Source organism: Otolemur garnettii, unplaced genomic scaffold (assembly GCF_000181295.1).
Source record: "Otolemur garnettii isolate 467f Iridium unplaced genomic scaffold, OtoGar3 scaffold00218, whole genome shotgun sequence".
NCBI classification, from domain to species: Eukaryota; Metazoa; Chordata; class Mammalia; order Primates; family Galagidae; genus Otolemur; species Otolemur garnettii.
The window spans coordinates 1,224,220-1,241,765 of NW_003852613.1; the positions used below are offsets into that span (position 1 = coordinate 1,224,220).

A 17,546-nucleotide genomic window follows, 5' to 3' on the forward strand; every position below is an offset into this window, starting at 1 on the left:
GAGCCAATAATTCTTCAGAGACAGGTCTCATAGACTACTCCTGTAACTATTGCCATGGAGAGCCGGGTCCCTGGGCCTGTCCCTAGGGAAGGACCATTAACTCCCGGCAGGTGGAACTCAGACCGCCGCGCCTTAGGCCCCCAGCAGGAGGCCCCCTGCACAGGCTCACAGGGCCCTTCTTCACCATGGTGTCTCCCTGGCTGGGAACTTTCTCCCCTACGGAAGTTTCACCACTGCCAAACTGCAGTAGGACTGCTCCAGACAGCACCCCAAACTGGCCCCCAAACTCCGCTGGGGAGTGCCCACTTCTCCAATCGTTTCGGAGTCCCGGAGTCTGACATGCATTAAAGTCCGCTATCCGCGCAGGCGTCCAGCGAGATGCCCGCTATGGTTTCCCACTGTCTGGGAACTCTTCCCTGACGAATGCTTCACCAGTTGCCAAACCGTGGTAAAGCTGCTCCAACCAGCACTCCAATCTGGACACCAAATTCCGTTCGGGAGAACACCGCCTGGCTTCCCCCAAGAACCGCAAACTGGGTTTCTGAGACCTCACCGCTGTGGCCTGGGCGTGCTCGCAGAAACTTGCCCAAGTGTGTTAGTTCTCTGCAGCTCCACCAAATCGCGGCACACTCTGAACCACTGCTGTACTCCACACCAGGACTGATCCAGCTGCTCCCTCTGCCCTTTTGCTCCAGGAAGGCTCAGCTAAACGTCCTTCCCATCCACCATCATGCTCCGCCCCCTCAAGCTCTGTCTTCTATATTTATTTGCTAGCTCATTGATTTTTTTTTTTTTTTTGAGACAGTCTCACTTTGTTGCCCCTGGTAGAGTGCCATAGTATCATAGCTCACAGCAACCTCAAACTCTTGGGCTCAAGGTGATTCTCTTCCCTCAGCTTCACAGACACCTGCCACAGCAGCTATTTTTAGAGACAGGTATCTCTCTTGCTTAGGTTGGCCTCCAACTCCTCAGCTCAAGCAATACTTTGGCCTCCCAGAGTGCTAGGATTACAGGCATGGGCCTGGATGATTCATTTACTTCTGAAATAAACAAAAATTTTTGAGCTAGGGTCTTGCTCTGTTGCCCAGGCTGGAGTGCAGTGGTGTGATCACAGCTCACAGCAGTCTCTAACTCCTGGGCTGAAGCAATCCTCCTGCCTCTGCCTTCTGAGTAGCTGGGACTACAGGAATGAGACACTGTGCCTGGCAACTGAATTCAATTTCAAAAATAGTCTGTATAATTCATCCTACATTTTTCTTTTATCTTTTTTGTTGTTGTTCAGGATTGAGGGTACGAAGAATTAGGTTACACTGATTGCATTTGTTAAATAAAGTCCCTCTTGTAATTGTGTGCCACCCCCAAGAGGTGTACCATACATCGTGACCCCCATCCTCCTCCCTCTTCTCCCTCCCCTCTCCTTCATCCCCTGCATCCCCTCTTTTTTTTAAGAGACAGAGTCTCACTTTGTCACCCTCGGTAGAGTGCTGTGGTGTCACACCTCACAGCAACCCTCCAACTCCTGGGCTTAGGCAATTCTCTTGCCTCAGCCTCCTGAGTAACTGCGACTACAGGTGCCTGCCACAATACCTGGCTATTTTTTGTTGAAGTTTGGCGGGGGTTGGGTTCGAACTTGTCCCCCTTGGTATATGGAAACAGCGTCCTATCCATTGAGCCACAGGCTGTCCCCATCCCCTCCTATATTAGCTCATCTACTGCATTCATACTAGAATTGGGTACAATGGATCTCATCCTATTTTTTGTTTTTGCAGTTTTTGGCTGGGGCTGGGTTTGAACCTGCCACCTCTAGCATATGGGGCCAGCGCCCTACTTTGAGCCAGAAGGTGCCGCCCCTCATCCTACATTTTTATGATTTCTCAGCGACAAGATCTGTCCCAGTCCCTAGGTCTCCAGTCTCAGCCAACCTGAGTTATCTTCACCTACAGAGAAGTAAGCCCGGTGGAGAAGCCACAGAAACAAGATCAGGAACTCACATGTCCCCCTGTATATCTGAGAAGTGGGGATCAAGAGGGCAGCAGAGTTGCCTTTGAGTGTCTGGGAATGCCTGCAGGCTAATACCTATCAAAGGAAGTCCCTCTGACAGCCAGATAGAACATCTCAGCTACCCCAGGCACCTTACTTGGGCACCTTACTTGGGCATACTCAACCAGTGTTCATGATTTGATTAAAACATAATTTCACATTCCATGTACCATTACACACAGCATTTCCAAATTAAAACACACACGTTACTTTCTACAGTAACACAGCCCTTGCAAGTTCTTCTTGTCTATGAAATAAATTTCACAATTAAATCTTCACACTGATGTGGATACAGTTCACCTGACACAGTCTCTGACCGTGACTCTACAGCAGAGGCAGGCTAGATGTGCCCACGTTGAGGCAGGGCTTGCCTCCTGGGGGCTCCCACTCCTGCTAGAGAGCCCTTCGGATGACAGCACCCACTGTGCTCCCACAGAGAGCCCCTCCCACCACAGCCCCCACTGCGCTCCCACAGAGAGCCCCTCCCACCACAGCCCCACTGCACACGTCCCTACACTGCATTTGTAGCTGGTCCTCACTGACACCTGCCCAGATGAGGTTCTCCTGGACCCTGTTACCTAGCTTTGTTCACCATGATTTCAATAGTTTATCACACCCTTGGGACATTTCAGTCCCTCATGAAATGGTAGTCCCCCTTTTCTGAGCAGCATGGGCCAGAGCAGTGAGAGAAGTCTAGGTTCCCAGAGGACCTGAGACTGGCTGGATAGGAGGTGGGCAGGAGGCAAGGGAGAAGAGGGGCCGGTGTTCAGGGAGCTGCCCCCGGGGGCTGGGTGTGTAGGTGACACGAGACTACAAAAGGCAGTGCGAGGCAGGCACTGATTTGGCCCAGTCCACAGCTACCCCTAACATAGCCGCATCTGTGCTCACTGAAGATGGAGTTTTCCAGAACAATCTTCTCCAGCAGCTCAATTAGTTCATTAGGCAGGTCAGCTGCCATAAAGGCTTTGACAGTGGCTGAGACCTCCTCAGGGTCCTGTGTTTCTGCCAATGCTGTTTGTACCACCTGGGTGTAAAAAACATTTTAAAAACTTGATTAAGTCAATTCAAGACTGTATTTTTGAAACTAAGCAGAAAGGAAGGACTCCTCCAAATAAAGAAAGATTGTTCCAAGACGGTCAGGAACAGACAAAGAGCAGAGGGGACATGCACAGGGTAGAAGGGGAAGGGGATGTCATTTAAATTTTCATTGTTTGTTTTTATTGTTTTATTCATTGAGGGTACAAAGAATTAGGTTGCACTGATTGCATTTGTTAGGTAGGGTGCCCCTTATAATTGTGCCCTGGCCCCAAAAGGTGTGTCACACACCATGACCCCCTTCCCCTTCTCTGGGGAAGGGGATTTTATGCATTTATTTATTTGAGACAGTGTCACTATGTTGCCCTGGTAGAGTGCTGTGGCATCACAGCTCACAGCAACCTCAAACTCTTGGGCTTAAGCGATTCTCTTGCCTCAGCCTCCCAAATAGCTGGGACTACAGGCACTTGCCACAATGCCTGGCTATTTTTGGTTGTACTTGTCATTGTTGTTGGCAGGCCCGGGTTGGGTTTGAACCTGCCAGTTATAGTGTATGTGGCTGGCGCTCTAACTGCTGAGCTACAGGTGTAGAGCTGGGGAAGGGGATTTTTTATTTTAGTTTTTTTATTAAATCATAGCTGTGTACATTAATGCAATCATGGGGTACAGTGTGGTGTTTTCATACACATTTTGAAATACTCTCATGAAACTGGTTAATGTAGCCTTCATGTCATTTTCTTAGTTACTGAGTTAATACATTCATACTCTGCTTTTAGAAAGAGAGAAGGGGATTTTAAGCACTGGACTTCACGGAATTCTCAGTTTGGTCTAGTTTTTCTCTCAGATCAAATGTGCTGCAGACTTTTAACTCAACCATACTGTCTAAACTTATTCCAACATGAGTATCACAGTGTACTAAACAGGCATTTGAAATCTTACATCTGCGTAAAAATCTTTGTTTTTTAAAAGGCATAGCAAAAACTGGCTCTGACTCTTTCCTGAGCTCGCTGTGGGCTCCAGCAGCCTCCTGCTGGCCACAGAGGCAAGTGCAGGCCGAGCCACACCCTGAAGGAAGGACCACAAAAGGCCACTGTACTGCCCACATCCAATCACCGTGTCTCACCTGCAGAAAAACCTACAAATAGGGTGGAAAGACAAGTTTCCAAGAGACGCTTCCCCAGTGACCCCGGTGTGGGAAGCCGCACTGCTCTCTGTGTAGGGGCCTCCAGTGACTTCAGGATCTGTTCCTTTTGCCTGTTTCTGGTGTTCCTCTGAGGTGAGCATCACGAGTGTATCACTGGGAGAGAACAGGTGGCCGTGAGGAGGTCTTACACAGCTGAGGACCCCTGGGCCACAAGCTCTCATTCTGCTGCCCAGGCTAGAGTGCCAGGCTGTCAGCCTAACTCACAGCAACCTCAAACCAAACTCCTGCCTTAGAGAAAAGGAGCTATCTCAGTAGCTGCAACCAAGAAGGGCACCCCTGAGGGAAAGGGGCACACAGCACACTGGTCCATCCACAGAATGGGGAATCTCCCAGGTGCCATCCAACTGTCAGGTCTTGAAAACCTCAGAGCAGGTGAAGTAAACATACACAGACTGTTTACATGGCAAAACATAAATTTCCATCACCTATTTGAGTCGACACAGGATGGCCAACCAGACGTTACCTCAGGACACACTCCCTTTCAGTAAACTTTCCATAACGAGGTTCTGCTCTAGGAACTAAAGCAGTCTGCCCCTGTTACTGTGCACTCCCAGCTGGAGTGGCACGGTAGTCCTGCCCACTGGGAGGTGGCTTGATATGGTTACCGCAGTCTAATGACTGGGCAGCCAGCCATAGAGAAGTAGCCGGACAAGGGGCTCCTGCTGGCTTCAGCTCAGTCAGCGTCTACCCAGCCATTCCCTGGTGCCAACTCGAGGTCACCTTCCCCCGCTGGGTGGCTGGACTTCTCCTTGAGAAATGTCTGATGTCTGTGACTTGCAGTGAATCCCTAGTAGAATCTAAACTGACTCTGGCCCTGGCCCTTTATTATTCAATGTTATTTTTTATCAGATTCGGACGTACAAGTGCCAAGTTGACATAGCAACATGGCCTTTTGTGAATGTAAAAGTGTTTCAAAATAAAAAAAAAGTTATTTAAAAAATAATGGCACAGGCTTGAGGGGATAGTGGACAGATAACTAGAAGATTAAATTCAGCAGAAATAAAGGTGAAATCCAGCCCTCGGAGTCTGAAGCATCCACCTGGCAGGTGGCAATCATGTACAGGAGGTGGGAGCTCTAACCCAATCCCATGCTCAGAGCTGAAGCCACTTGCTGGACCAGGATTTATTTCCCCACTGGTCTTGGACCACCGATCTTGGCCCACCCCTGAGCAGTAAGCCCAACAGTCTAGGGACAGTGCTGAGCACAGAGGGGGAAGGGCAGGCTCTTCCAGAGCTGAAGGAAGCCCACTCAGGCTGCACCTCATAATGACCCCTGGCCCCAGGACTATGGTTCGGCTCCAAGGAGGAGCTTGACAGTCACAGTCGGCACAAGGGATAAAGTCCCCTTACTCTTTTATCCCTTGATAAAGAGAAGTCAAGTTGAGAACAATCTTGAGAGCCACTTAACTGCCATCAACAGGGGCGGAAATGGAAACACAATCAAGGACTCAGCAGGCAGGCAGGCTTGCCAGCAGGTCAGCCACAAGGACTCCTGGGGGCCACAGATCCCTGCCTTTGATAGGCGAAACCTACACCCTTAGGCAATAAACAACTCCAAGTCAGTTTACCCTCAGGAACGGAATCATTTTTAGACAAGCCATTTCTCCAGGGGAGAAGGCCCTTAAGAGGAGGAAGATGTTTTAGATGTAACAATTAGACCAGTCTTGAGCCACAAAATGATCAGAGGCCAACCCAGGCACAGACACACCCCCATGAGCCTCACCTGGTCAATCAGCTGTCTCCTGGATGGGTCAGTCTCCTCGAGGACACGAGCCCAGAGGATCGGGTCCTTCCTGTGCACCAGGTAGCGGGCCTCGCTTTTGAACAGAGAGTTCTCATTGCAGACCTGAAAGGAGACCACTGTGCATGTAACACAAGCAGCTGGTCAATAAAAATTGGACAAGATAAGTTAGTTCCCCCTGTCCCTGACACGCGTGTGGTGGAGAAGTGGGGCTCACTGAGCTCTGACACAGGACCCCCACATCCCGCAGGGCTAACACCATGCTCCTCAGGGAGAAATGCCTCCAGACACCACTCCCTAGGTCTGTAACAGCACATGCCAGCACCTCTGCCTAGCAGGTAGGGCCCACTGAGCTCTGACACAGGACCCCCACATCCTGCAGGGCTAACACCATGCTCCTCAGGGAGAAATGCCTCCAGACGCCACTCCCTAGGTCTGTAACATCACACGCCAGCACCTCCGCCCAGCTGGTGGGGCTTTCTGCAACGATGGACATGCTCTCTATTCTGTGCTGTCCAGTACAACCACTTCTGGACAGAGGAGGCTCCTGAGTGCTTAACATCAAGTGTGCACCAGATGAACAAAATTTGTAATTTAAATTTCAGTACTTCCATGTAGCTAGCTCTAAACCACTTCTAAAGCTTGAGCCTGGGACTGGTATAAGTAGCACATGTATTGCAACATCACAAGACCTAAAAACTTTTTTTTAGACAGAGTCTTACTCTGTCACTTTAGGTAGAATGCCCTGGTGTCATCATAGCTCACAGCAACCTCAGTCTCTTGGGCTCAAGTGAGCCTCTTGCCTGAGTCTCCCAAGTAGCTGGGATTACAGATGTCTGCATGACGCCCAGCTAGTTTTTTTCTATTTTCAGTAGAGACGAGGTCTTGCTCTTTCTCAAGATGGTCTTAGAACTCGTGAGCTCATGCAATCCTCCCACCTTGGCCCAACACCTAAAAACTTTAAAATTTGCTTTTGCTACCTGATCTTGAGACTCTTCTCTGAATGTAATCACAGATGTTCAAATGCCTACTGTCCAGTGGAACATTCTGATGTGTGAATCATTTGCTGAGCGCTGGTGAGAGTCCTATCTATGGAGTGCCCAGGGTCAGGCTCAAGGCTGATGATGCACGCCCATGTCTGTGAGTGCAAGGCTGGTGGTCTGCACACATGGCAGGAAGCCAGAGCAGGCTGGTGTGGAGCCAGCTGCATGGGGGCCGTGCCCTCCTGACACTCTGAGCTCTTTTGCACAGAGCAGACTTCAGTGAGTGTTTCTTTGCTATCTAAACTCAGCATCACTAAACGGACAGGCAGTGCCAAGTTAGTATAATAAGACCCAAGAAAAGTGACTTATTAGCATCAAATAAGCTAATATCCCAGCTTTACAAAAGCCAGTCCCCCGGAGACTGCCAGGCGCGAGGCCGAGTCTACTTAGCAGTCACTTCTGTGGCCAGTGTCCACGACCCAGGGCAGTGTGTGAAGCTGCAGAACCGTTTCCCATCTTTGACTCCATGTACTCATGCCTGACAGACACCTTCCCCAACAGGTATGCCAGGGTGCTGGGGACAAGCAGACCGATGGCTGCCAGGAGAGTACAGCTGAACAAACGTTACGTACAACCACCAGAGGGGCTGGATTTTTAGGACAAATGGTAAGTACCAACTACTCATTATAGCTCAACCTAAGAATGTAATTACCTAATAAATCCAAGCCTGGGCAGGTGGAGGCAGGAGACCTGGGAGAGTGGGCCGGCAAGAGCGAGGCCAGTCAGAAAGATGAGGGAGGGGATGTGAGGGGGGCACCAAGACAGGGACGGGGATACGAGGGCACTTGGGGCAGAAGGTGCCGAGACCTGCAGGCTACGCCAGGTAGGTGGTGGAGGGTGGCTGGGCAGGCAGGAGTGGGGAGGTCTACAGAGGAGCTCACGGGTTAGGCCAGGAAGTTTCACCTCACCCTCCAGTTACTAGTCAACACCAAGAACTGTGAGCAGAGAAGTGAAGGGTCAGATCCGGGGCTAACTGGGCCCCCAGACACACGTACAGACAGTGCAGCAGGTCCCCTAAAGCAGCCAGATCACAAGGAGGACTAGTCCATGGAAGGGCCCCCATTACTCACTGTCCCCAGAGATGCAGGGCCCTGATTGGCTCCCACAGGCACCATCTGGAGCCCGGCCCCCTGAGCCTGGGCACCAGGATCACCACCAAGGGCGTCCGCTGCTCACCTTGATGAGCTCCAGGTCACACTGGCCCTGCTCATAGGCAATGCAAGCCAGGTGGGGGTCCCGCTTCTCACAGTACCGGCCCACCACGCGGCTGTCGTAGTGAGGGTTCTCCCTCAGGAAGCGCTCAGGGTTCTCATTGCTATCAATGTAGATTTTTGCGAGTGTGTTGTGAGTGGTGGGCTCTTCACAGCCCTCCTGAACTCGGGACTCCAGCCAGGGAAGCAGCAACTTGAGCCTTTGAAAGAAGCAGGGTACCGTGAACATCTCAAGGAACCTCTAGGGCAACCCTGGCCTCCCAGTCTTGCTTTTTGAAACATCCCACCGCCAAAAGTCTCTCCATCAACTCCACGTTGCTCTAAGGATCAAGATAGACCTGGTTCCCAAATTGACGTCAATTGTTAAGTTTTCCCCTAAGTCTTCAACACCAATAGCAAATAACCCATTACTAGACCTAAGACGTGTACAGTTCCGGGGTCAGGAGGCCGACCCTGAAAGCATCTTGGAGAATGAGTCAGAGACTTAGCAAGAGATGGGACAAGAGAAACACCAAGTAAGGACCCTTTACCGATTTCTTTTTTCTACTTCAGCCACTAGCTCATCCGTGGAGAACCGTCCTCTCACTGCCATGAGTAAGTTCTTAATCACCTCCTCAGGACAGTCCACGTCAAGCAGCCCTCCAACCACAGCAGGGGTCCGGCTAGGGTTGACCTGGAGGAGTCGAGGGGCGCTTCAGTGCTACAGCTGCAGGTCCCTGATTAGCCCCCCAGGGTTTGACAGTGAGACCCTCACAGGGCTCCTGTTTAGGGCTGAACTGTGTCCTGTCAAAATTCCTGGTGAAGCCCTGACTCCCACTGGGACCCTATTTGCAGAGAGGGCATTTCAGGGGGTAGCTAACTATGAGCATGGGGCCCTAATCCAGCAGGGCTGGCACCCCTGTCAGAGGAAGAGACATCTGAGGGCACGTCCACAGAAGGGCTGCATGAGGATGGTGGGGGGGGGCGGTGGTCTGCAACCCTGGAGGACAGGAACCAAACCCGCCAGCACCCCAATCTCGCGTTCCCAGCTCCCACAACTGTGAGAAGTAAATGGCTTCTGTTTAAGCCGCCCATCTGTGGCCCTCTATTCCAGCAGGCTGAGCAGACTAATATGCCACCTTCAGACTGACGGGGTCTGAAATGCTCAGGCATCAGAGGCAGCTCCTCAGTGGAGGCCGCAGCCTGTGTCACCCGGAGGCCGATGGCAAGCAGGTGGCCGTACCTTCTGGACGTAGGTCTCAATGTACTTTTGCAGATGGTCGCGGTATAAATACAGGACGAGGTTGTGCACAAAGTTGAACCTGTCACACACGATGATGAGGGGAAGCTGGTCTGTGAGCTTGGCCTCCTAAGGGTTTGAAGGCATAAACCAGGTCAGGGAGTGGAGACACCTGAGCAGACCTCACAGCTCACAGCCCAGCACAGAGGACAATGCCTGTGCTGGGAAGTGGCACACGGTGTTGGGGGGGGGGGCGGGGCGCTCGGAATGAGACCTGGTTCTGGATATGCTGTCACTCGATGTTGTGTTTGCTTTGGGAAACAAGCAGGGGAGAGAAGATACTATCTGGTTAAAGACTGTGAATTTAGACTTCTTTGGGGTTAAGACAAGCAGCTGGTTATTCATAAATCTCTCACAGGCCAGACTGCTCTCTGGGGCAGTGCACCTGCAGTGAAGTGGGCTCTTTAGACAGATAGCCACAGGCCCCAGGCCCCAGGAACACAGCTGTGCACCTTCCCAGAGAGTGCTGGCCCTTGAGCAGGACGGTCAAGGGCCCCCAAAGTCACGCCTCCCTTACTTGGGTCCAGTCCTTGTTTATACCTCCCAGGTTCCCTAGAGGTTTCAGGCATGACCATGTGACCTCACTCCCTCCAGGGGAGCGGGAACCCTGAGGCGACCCATGCAGGTTGCTCCGTGCTTCCCTTGTCCTGCTGGCTGGGGAGGCCACATTCTGGGCGGTATGCTAAAGATGGCAAAGCAGACAGCAGGCTGGTCCTTGAAGGATGGTAGAAGGGAAAGCCACCTCATTAACCCAAGGCACCCAGGACTGTCACTTGAGAAAGAGGCAGGACGCCTGTCCTTCCTGCTACCAGCACTGAGTGGCCTCTGTGACTGCAGCCTCGCCTCATCTCACCAACGCACGGTGGAGGTGTGGAGAATCACGGTGCAGCAAGAACCTGACTCCTTCCACTCATTTAAGAGCACAGCCTTGAGTTTCTCTCCATAAAAGGTCTTAAAGTGACAGACCAGTTCCTCTAAGAACCTGAACCACTAAGTGGAGACCTGTCCCAGGGGACTGAGGCAAGACATGTCCACCTTTCTACCTTAGGAAGCTCTGCTCAAGGTCTGTCCCATCTGCCCCTGGGAGAGAGTCTGCGGGAGGGGCTGGACGCACCTTCAGGAAGTTCTTTACGTGCTCCGGGTTGTAAGCAGCTGCTCTCTTGGCAGACCCTCTCCACCTCCTTGATCTGCCCTGTCTTATAGGCAGCCTGGATGTATTTCAGGTGCACGTCTGGGTCTTGGCTGAAGTTGATGATGGAGCCCAGGAAGTAGAAGAGGCCTGTGAGGAGGGCCCACTCCGTCTCTGTCATCGTGACACCCACCCACCCTCTGTAGCCACTGCTGTCCTCCTGCAGGAGTCAGCCACACCGACTGCTCTGTGCTCTGGGTGAGGAGGGCCCATTCTGTCTCTGTCCTCGTGACACCCACCCACCCTCTCTGTAGCCATCGCTGCCCTCTACTGGCAGCCCACCACACCGACCTGCCCTGTGCTCTGGGTAAGGAGGACCCACTGTTTATCCTAGTGACACCCACCCACCCTCTGTAGCCATCGCTGCCCTCTGTCGGCAGCCCACCACGCTGACCCTGCCCTGTGCTCTGGGTCCTGACAGCACACTTAGGACTCACGACCGAGAGGAATTCTGTTCTGACATCTCCCCCAAACACAGGTAGCTAGTCAGATTTCCACCTGGGGAGGTACACCTGGGATGTTCTGATGTGAAATACTGGATATTGGTGTGTGTGGGTTCCTTCTGGGGGCCTAGGTACAGATCTTCAAGAATAATTCCCACTTAGGTGGCCTGAGAGCTGTGGTACAGCTGTTCTACAAAGATGTGCTGGGGACAGACAGTGAGCAACAGCCCCTAGGGGGTGGGGAGACTACACACGATGAGGCCATAGCCTGACCTGGAGCAGACAGTGGGGTGGCCACCACGTCTGAGCCCCATGGTGAGTCCCAGCAGACACTGTTCAACAGAGGCTAACACTGCTCTGAGTCACTGCAGGCCCATGAGGAGATACTAGTGACAGTAACAGCAACAGGGTAGCACATGTCCCAGAGGACACTCTTCCCACTGATGTCCTTTTTTTTTTAAGTTTTTTTTTGTAGAGACAGTCTCACTTGCCTTCTATAGAGTCACACAGCTCACAGCAACCTCAAACTCCTGGGCATAAGCGATTCTCCTGCCTCAGCCTCCCAAGTAGCTGAGACTACAGGCGCCCGCCACAACACTCGGCTATTTTTTTGTTGCAGTTCGGCCAGGGCTGGGTTTGTACCCACCACCCTCTGTATATGGAGCCGGAGCCCTACCAGCTCCGCCACAGGCCCCGCCCTCCAGCTGATGTCCTTAACTGTAATCATGAGGCTCTGATGATAGGCTGGGAACAGGCAGCCCCAATGCTACTCTGCCGCCACTCCTGTCCCAGCCCCCAGTCCTCTGCTCAGGGCTTCCGTGTGGCGTCTCCCGAGGAGGAGGCCTGCTCCCTGGGCAAAGCACAGCAGCTGAATGTCCCACCAGACAGATGCTCAGTCTCTCCCCTGAGCAGGCCAGACAGCTCGCCACCTGTCCCCAGTAAAGCACCCACCCTCACTGTAGCTCACTGTTCTGGTGTGACACCCCCAGAAGGACAAAGGGAGGTGACCTGGCCAGTCTCATCAGGCAGACAGCACATCTGAGAAGAGGCTCAGATGCATGGCAGGTGGGCTGGAGGCTGCGGTTTACCTTCGTAACTCTTGAAGGACTCAAAGAGCTCCACCAGGGACTGTGTGCCCAGCTGCTTGTGGTACTGAGAGGCCACCTGCACACACAGCTGGAGGTTCTGTCTGATGTTTGGGGACAGCAGGGCACACAGACACTCCACAGAATCCTCCAGCGACAAGGAGCCAAAGAAGCCGACAAGCCACTGGGAATAAAAAAAGAGTCTGTCCACAGCTGTGCACAGCCTTGAGTACTGAGAAGACTCGGAAAATAACTGGATGTCCTCCATTCCTGCAAGGGTCAAAAATATAAAGAATTTCCACTTTAGGACAGAAAAACAACTATTCACCGTGAGAAAAAGTGGGAACAAGGCGTAAACTTGAGACGAGACATTGTCCTAAACTGCCCATCCCAGAATGTTCCCCAGGTGGTACCAAAGCCATTCTGCAAACTGGGACACAGTCACTGTTTTTAGCTTTTGCTAATTGTTTCAGACAGCCCTGCTGGGCTGTCAGTGTTAAAAGGTTGTTTCTGGGGCGGTGCCTGTGGCTCAATGAGTGGGTCGCCAGCCTCATATACTGAGGGTGGTGGGTTCAAACTTGGCCCTGGCCAAATTGCAACAACAAAAAAAATAGCTGGGCACTGTGGTCCTAGCTATTCGGGAGGCTAAGGCAAGAGAATCGCTTAAGCCCAAGAACTGGAGGTTGCTCTGAGTTATGAAACCACAACACTTTACTGAGGGCCACAAAGTAAGACTCTGTCTCTTAAAAAACAAACAAAAAAGCAAATAAAAAGGTTGTTTCTGTTCTGCTATTAGGTCAAGTTAAGGTGGACATCGGAAAGAAAGGTGACATGGGGCCCAGACACACTGCCAAGTGGGCAGATTGCGGGCAGGGTGTGACTGGGTCCTGATGTGGCCTCACAGTGACCTCACATCAGGGTGCACCTGGGGCTACCACTGCATGGCACCACCCACATGGGAGTGTCCAGCCTACACCCACCTCAGGGTTGAGCAGGTGCATGTGGACGAGGACCCTCTTGATGTCGCAGAGGTCGGTGTAGTGCTCCAGTGCCCGCTGCAGGAGGCCGGCCTGCTCACACAGCTGGGCGATGTGGGCCCGATCGTAATGAGTAAACATCTGATTTCCAAGAATGGCATCGGCAACCTATGAAAAAGTGAGCTCAGTGAGAAAGCCTGATTGCTGGCAAGGACTAGGTAGAAGCAGTGGCTCAATTGAGTCTGCAGGGCAGGGCAGAGCTTGGGAACCAGCCCTCATGGGCCCTGACCATGGCCACACTTCCACGCAGAGCCCTGCCATCCTGGAAGTCGTTTGAGAGCCTTCACATGAGGCTCCATCTGATGCCAGCATGTAGCCCAAGTGGCCACAGCGGTGGGCATGTGAGAGGGACCAAGGCCCCATACCCATCATGACTGAGCTGTCCAGTCATCGTGGAAGCTAATTATGTTCTCCTGGGGTTTCTAAGGCAGGATAAACATGAGGGCTCAAGTCTGCCAGACGGTCTTTAATCCTCAGCTCTCACTAGTAACGGTCAGAATTAGACCCCAAAGTCACAGATCCTATTTGTGTTCATTGGACTTCACTAGGTTTAAGGGAGAACTGGGAGGTAGAGGTTACATTTAAAAACAATGAACATCCCTCGAAAGAATTTTGATGAGGCTTAACATTATCATTAAATAAATAATTGCTGGGCTAAGAATGCCATTGACACAGCAACCCTGCTGCCTGCTGAGTGGTATCTAACCAGTCTGGTTAAGGCTGGGGTGAGTGAGGAGGCTGCGTCCAGCCCCCACTCTCACAGCCACTCCGTCCTCTCTGTGGATTCGGTGCCTGGGCAAGTGAGGGCAGCACGGGCACTGCATGACTCTGCCTCATGACTCTGCCTCACGGAGGAAAAGCAACTCAACGTGGGCAAAGGAGAGTGTGAGAAGTTGAGACACAGCAGGTCAACACACGCAGTCTCTGTGCAGAATGAGCAGCTCCCAGGTGTTTGAGTCGCCCTCTCAGAGGTTTCTAAGACGTGCTCAGAGAAGCGGAAGGCCAGGAGGAAGGACAATGTGAAGGCATGGAGAAGCAGACAGGGCCCGTCGGGACAGAGAAAGGAAAACCTACATCCCTACCACGGGGAAACAAAGAAGAGGTTCAAGGATCCCAGTGCGGGGCTCGGTAGCACAGTGGTTATGGCATCAGCCACATACACTGATGTTTGAATGCAACCTGGGCCAGCTAAACAACAATGACAATTGCAACAAAAAAAAGCCAGGAATTGTGATGGGCATCTACAGTCCCAGCTACTTGGGAGGCTGAGGCAAGAGAATCGCTTAAGCCCAAGAGTTGGAGTTTGCTGTGAGTTATGATGCCACAGTACTCTACGAGGGTGACAAAGTGAGACTTTGCCTCAAAAAATAAATTAAAAGAAAAAGGATCCCCATGTTCCCAAGAGGCCTCCTTTGGCCTTTTTCTTGTTCTCTTCTGAGTATCACCCCCAAATCAAAGGGGAACATCCCAGCCTGTCCACTGTAGGGAGACCAGGGGAGATGCGGGCTGGCAAAAAAGGGAGTCGTCACGATGACAAAGAAGGACGGTGAGATGATGATGAGAATAAGTTGGTCCTAGCATGTTTTATTCTCTTGTCTACAAAGCATTTAACCCCCCCATATAACTTCTTTTAAAGAAAAAAACTGAAATGGGGGAGTGAAGAGAGGGAAGGAAGGAGGGGGTTGGGGATCACAGTGTGTGACACACCTTGGGTTTGAACCCAGCCCAGTAAACAGCAGTGGCAGCTGCAACAAAAAATAGCTGGGCATTGTGGCGGACACCTGTAGTCCCAGCTACTGGGGAGGCTGGGGCAAGAGAATTGCTTAAGCCCAAGAGAAGTAGAGACAGACAGACACCCACAGGCACGGCTGGCCCACAGCTGCAGGTAGGTCGCAGGTCCCAGGCTGGGGAGTGACAGGCACTCTGCCCCTGGTGTCAGCACAGACATGCCACTGGGGTTCCCAGGCAGGGGAGTGACAGGCACTCTGCCCCTCATGTCAGCAAAGATGTGCCACTGTGGGTCCCAGCCAGGGGAGTGACAGGCACTCTGCCCCTGGTGTCAGCACAGACGTGCACTCACCTGGGGTGCGTGGATCAGGTTTATCTCCAGCAGCCGAGTCTGCAGGTGCCCCTCTGCTGGGTGATTGTCCTTCAGGGCATCCAACAGGAAGGATGTACACTGCTGAATTAAACCATTTTCCATGAAAATGTCCACAATCTGAAACAGATCCGAGTCACATTTTCACTTGAAGGAAATAGGGTTTTCTTTTCCTATTCCTTTTCCTATTTTCTCTGAAATAGTTCCTGAAATGGAATCTCACTTAGAAATTCAACAGAGTTCCTCCCTTTGCATCTTTTTATGTCATCGAAATTCTTGTAATTTAATTTATGACCATTATAGATAGAAAATTTTTGTGAAATCCCATCTCCTATGTCATACTCACCAACAGAGCATTTTACTAGAGTGGATTAAAGAGAGCAGCTTTCCTAACAAATGAAGCCCCAGAATCCTCTAGAGCAGTGGTTCTCAACCTGTGGGTTGTGACCCCTTTGTAACAATGATAATACATCCTGCATATCAGATATTTACACATGACGATTCATAACAGTAGCAAAATTACAGTTATGAAGCAGCAACGAAAATAATTTTTTGGTTGGGGGTCACCACAACATGAGGAACTGTATTTAAAGGTTCGTGGCATTAGGAAGGTTGAGAACTGCTACTCTAGAGTAATCCAACCATTCTTACCAACACATTGCTTAATCAAGTCCCAGATAAAGCAGTAATGGCTAATTTCCAGTGTTAACTTGACTAGATAAAAGAATATCTATAGAACAGTAAAGCATGAATGTTGGGCGTATCTGTGAGTGTTTCCAGAGGAAACTGGCATGAGTCCATGGAGTGAATGGAGGGCATCTGGACTTGGCAGGCTCGTGGGCCTTTAGCTTCAGGCTGAGAGTCACACCATAGTCTCCCTGGCTCTGATGCTTCTGAAGTTGGATTCAGTCATGATTCTGCATCATGAGATTTCCAGCTGGCAGACAGCGTGTCGGGACGTCTCAGCCTCCACATGAGCTGACTCCCCTCATAAATCCCTCTGATTTATCCACATCTACCCCATTCATTCTGTCTCTTGGAGTATCCTGAGTAACACAGCAGCCAATACCTGGCATCTAGCCCATATACTATCACTGTATTACTCAGACGCAACAGCAAAACCACAAACATTTACTTAAGACACCAGTTCTTTTTTCTTTGTTGCCCAGTCTAGAGTGCCGTGGCCTCAGCCTAGCTCACAGCAACCTCAAACTCCTGGGCTCAAGCAATCCTCTTGCCTCAGCCTCCCAAGTAGCTGGGACTACAGGCAACTGCCACAACGCGGGGCTAATTTTTCTATTTTTTAGTAGAAATGCGGTCTCACTCTTGCTCAGGTTGGTCTTGAACTCCTGAGCTCAAGCGATCCTCCCACCTTGGCCTCCCAAAGTGCTAGGATATAGATATGGGCCCATAAGCCAACAAGGAAACATGATCCTTCTGGCTCCCCATACGTCCTCTAAGACACTTCAAAACAAAGGTAATGACAAGAGTTCACAAAATGACAACTAGAAGACAAGCTCCCTGGGGCATACCAGATTTTTAAAACCTGGAAGATTGCTGGGCACAGTGGTTCACACCCGTAATCCTAGCACTTGGGGAGGCAGATGAAGGTGAATTGCTTGGCTTAAGACCAGCTTGAGGCAGAGTGAGACCCTGCCTCTAAAAATAGGAAAAATAGCCAGGTATTGCAGTGGGCTCCTGTAGTCCCAACTACTTGGGAGGCTGAGGCAAGAGGATTGCTTGAGCCCAAGAGTTTGAGGTTGCTGTGAACTATGACGCCACAGCACTCTACTGGAGGTAACAGAAACTCTGTCTCAAAAAAAAAAAAATATCCCACCCAAAAAACCCTGGAAGATTAGTAGCAAAGAAAAGCATTGAGACATACATTAACAGAAAAACAAATGAAAAGGAGTCTTTTTGATGGTTATAAAAATCCCAAAGAGGTTGTCCCTGGTGCCCTTGCTCACTTGGTCAAGGTCAGCCAGTGGCTCCTCACCCTGCACCAGCGTCTGAGAGAACTGCAGACCCTGCTCTGGACTGGCCCTCATCACACTCCTCAGCAGCAAGATCCAGTCTGGGGGCTCGGTGCCTATAGCTCAACCGGCTAAGGCGCCAGCCACATACACCTAAGGTGGCGGGTT

The 17,546-nt window shown here is 51.3% G+C and overlaps 1 protein-coding gene across 1 annotated transcript in view; it reads right to left on the reverse strand.

Moving 5' to 3' along the window:
* Nucleotides 1-17,546, reverse strand: part of CLTCL1 (clathrin heavy chain like 1) — a 141,502-nt gene that overhangs the window by 38,240 nt on the left and 85,716 nt on the right. The window contains 11 exon segments of the mRNA XM_012812677.2: nucleotides 2,922-3,064; nucleotides 6,003-6,125; nucleotides 8,240-8,474; nucleotides 8,805-8,947; nucleotides 9,497-9,622; nucleotides 10,668-10,700; nucleotides 10,702-10,832; nucleotides 12,274-12,454; nucleotides 13,251-13,415; nucleotides 15,388-15,525; nucleotides 17,373-17,500. Coding sequence (XP_012668131.1) covers nucleotides 2,922-3,064; nucleotides 6,003-6,125; nucleotides 8,240-8,474; nucleotides 8,805-8,947; nucleotides 9,497-9,622; nucleotides 10,668-10,700; nucleotides 10,702-10,832; nucleotides 12,274-12,454; nucleotides 13,251-13,415; nucleotides 15,388-15,525; nucleotides 17,373-17,500 — 1,546 coding nt within the window.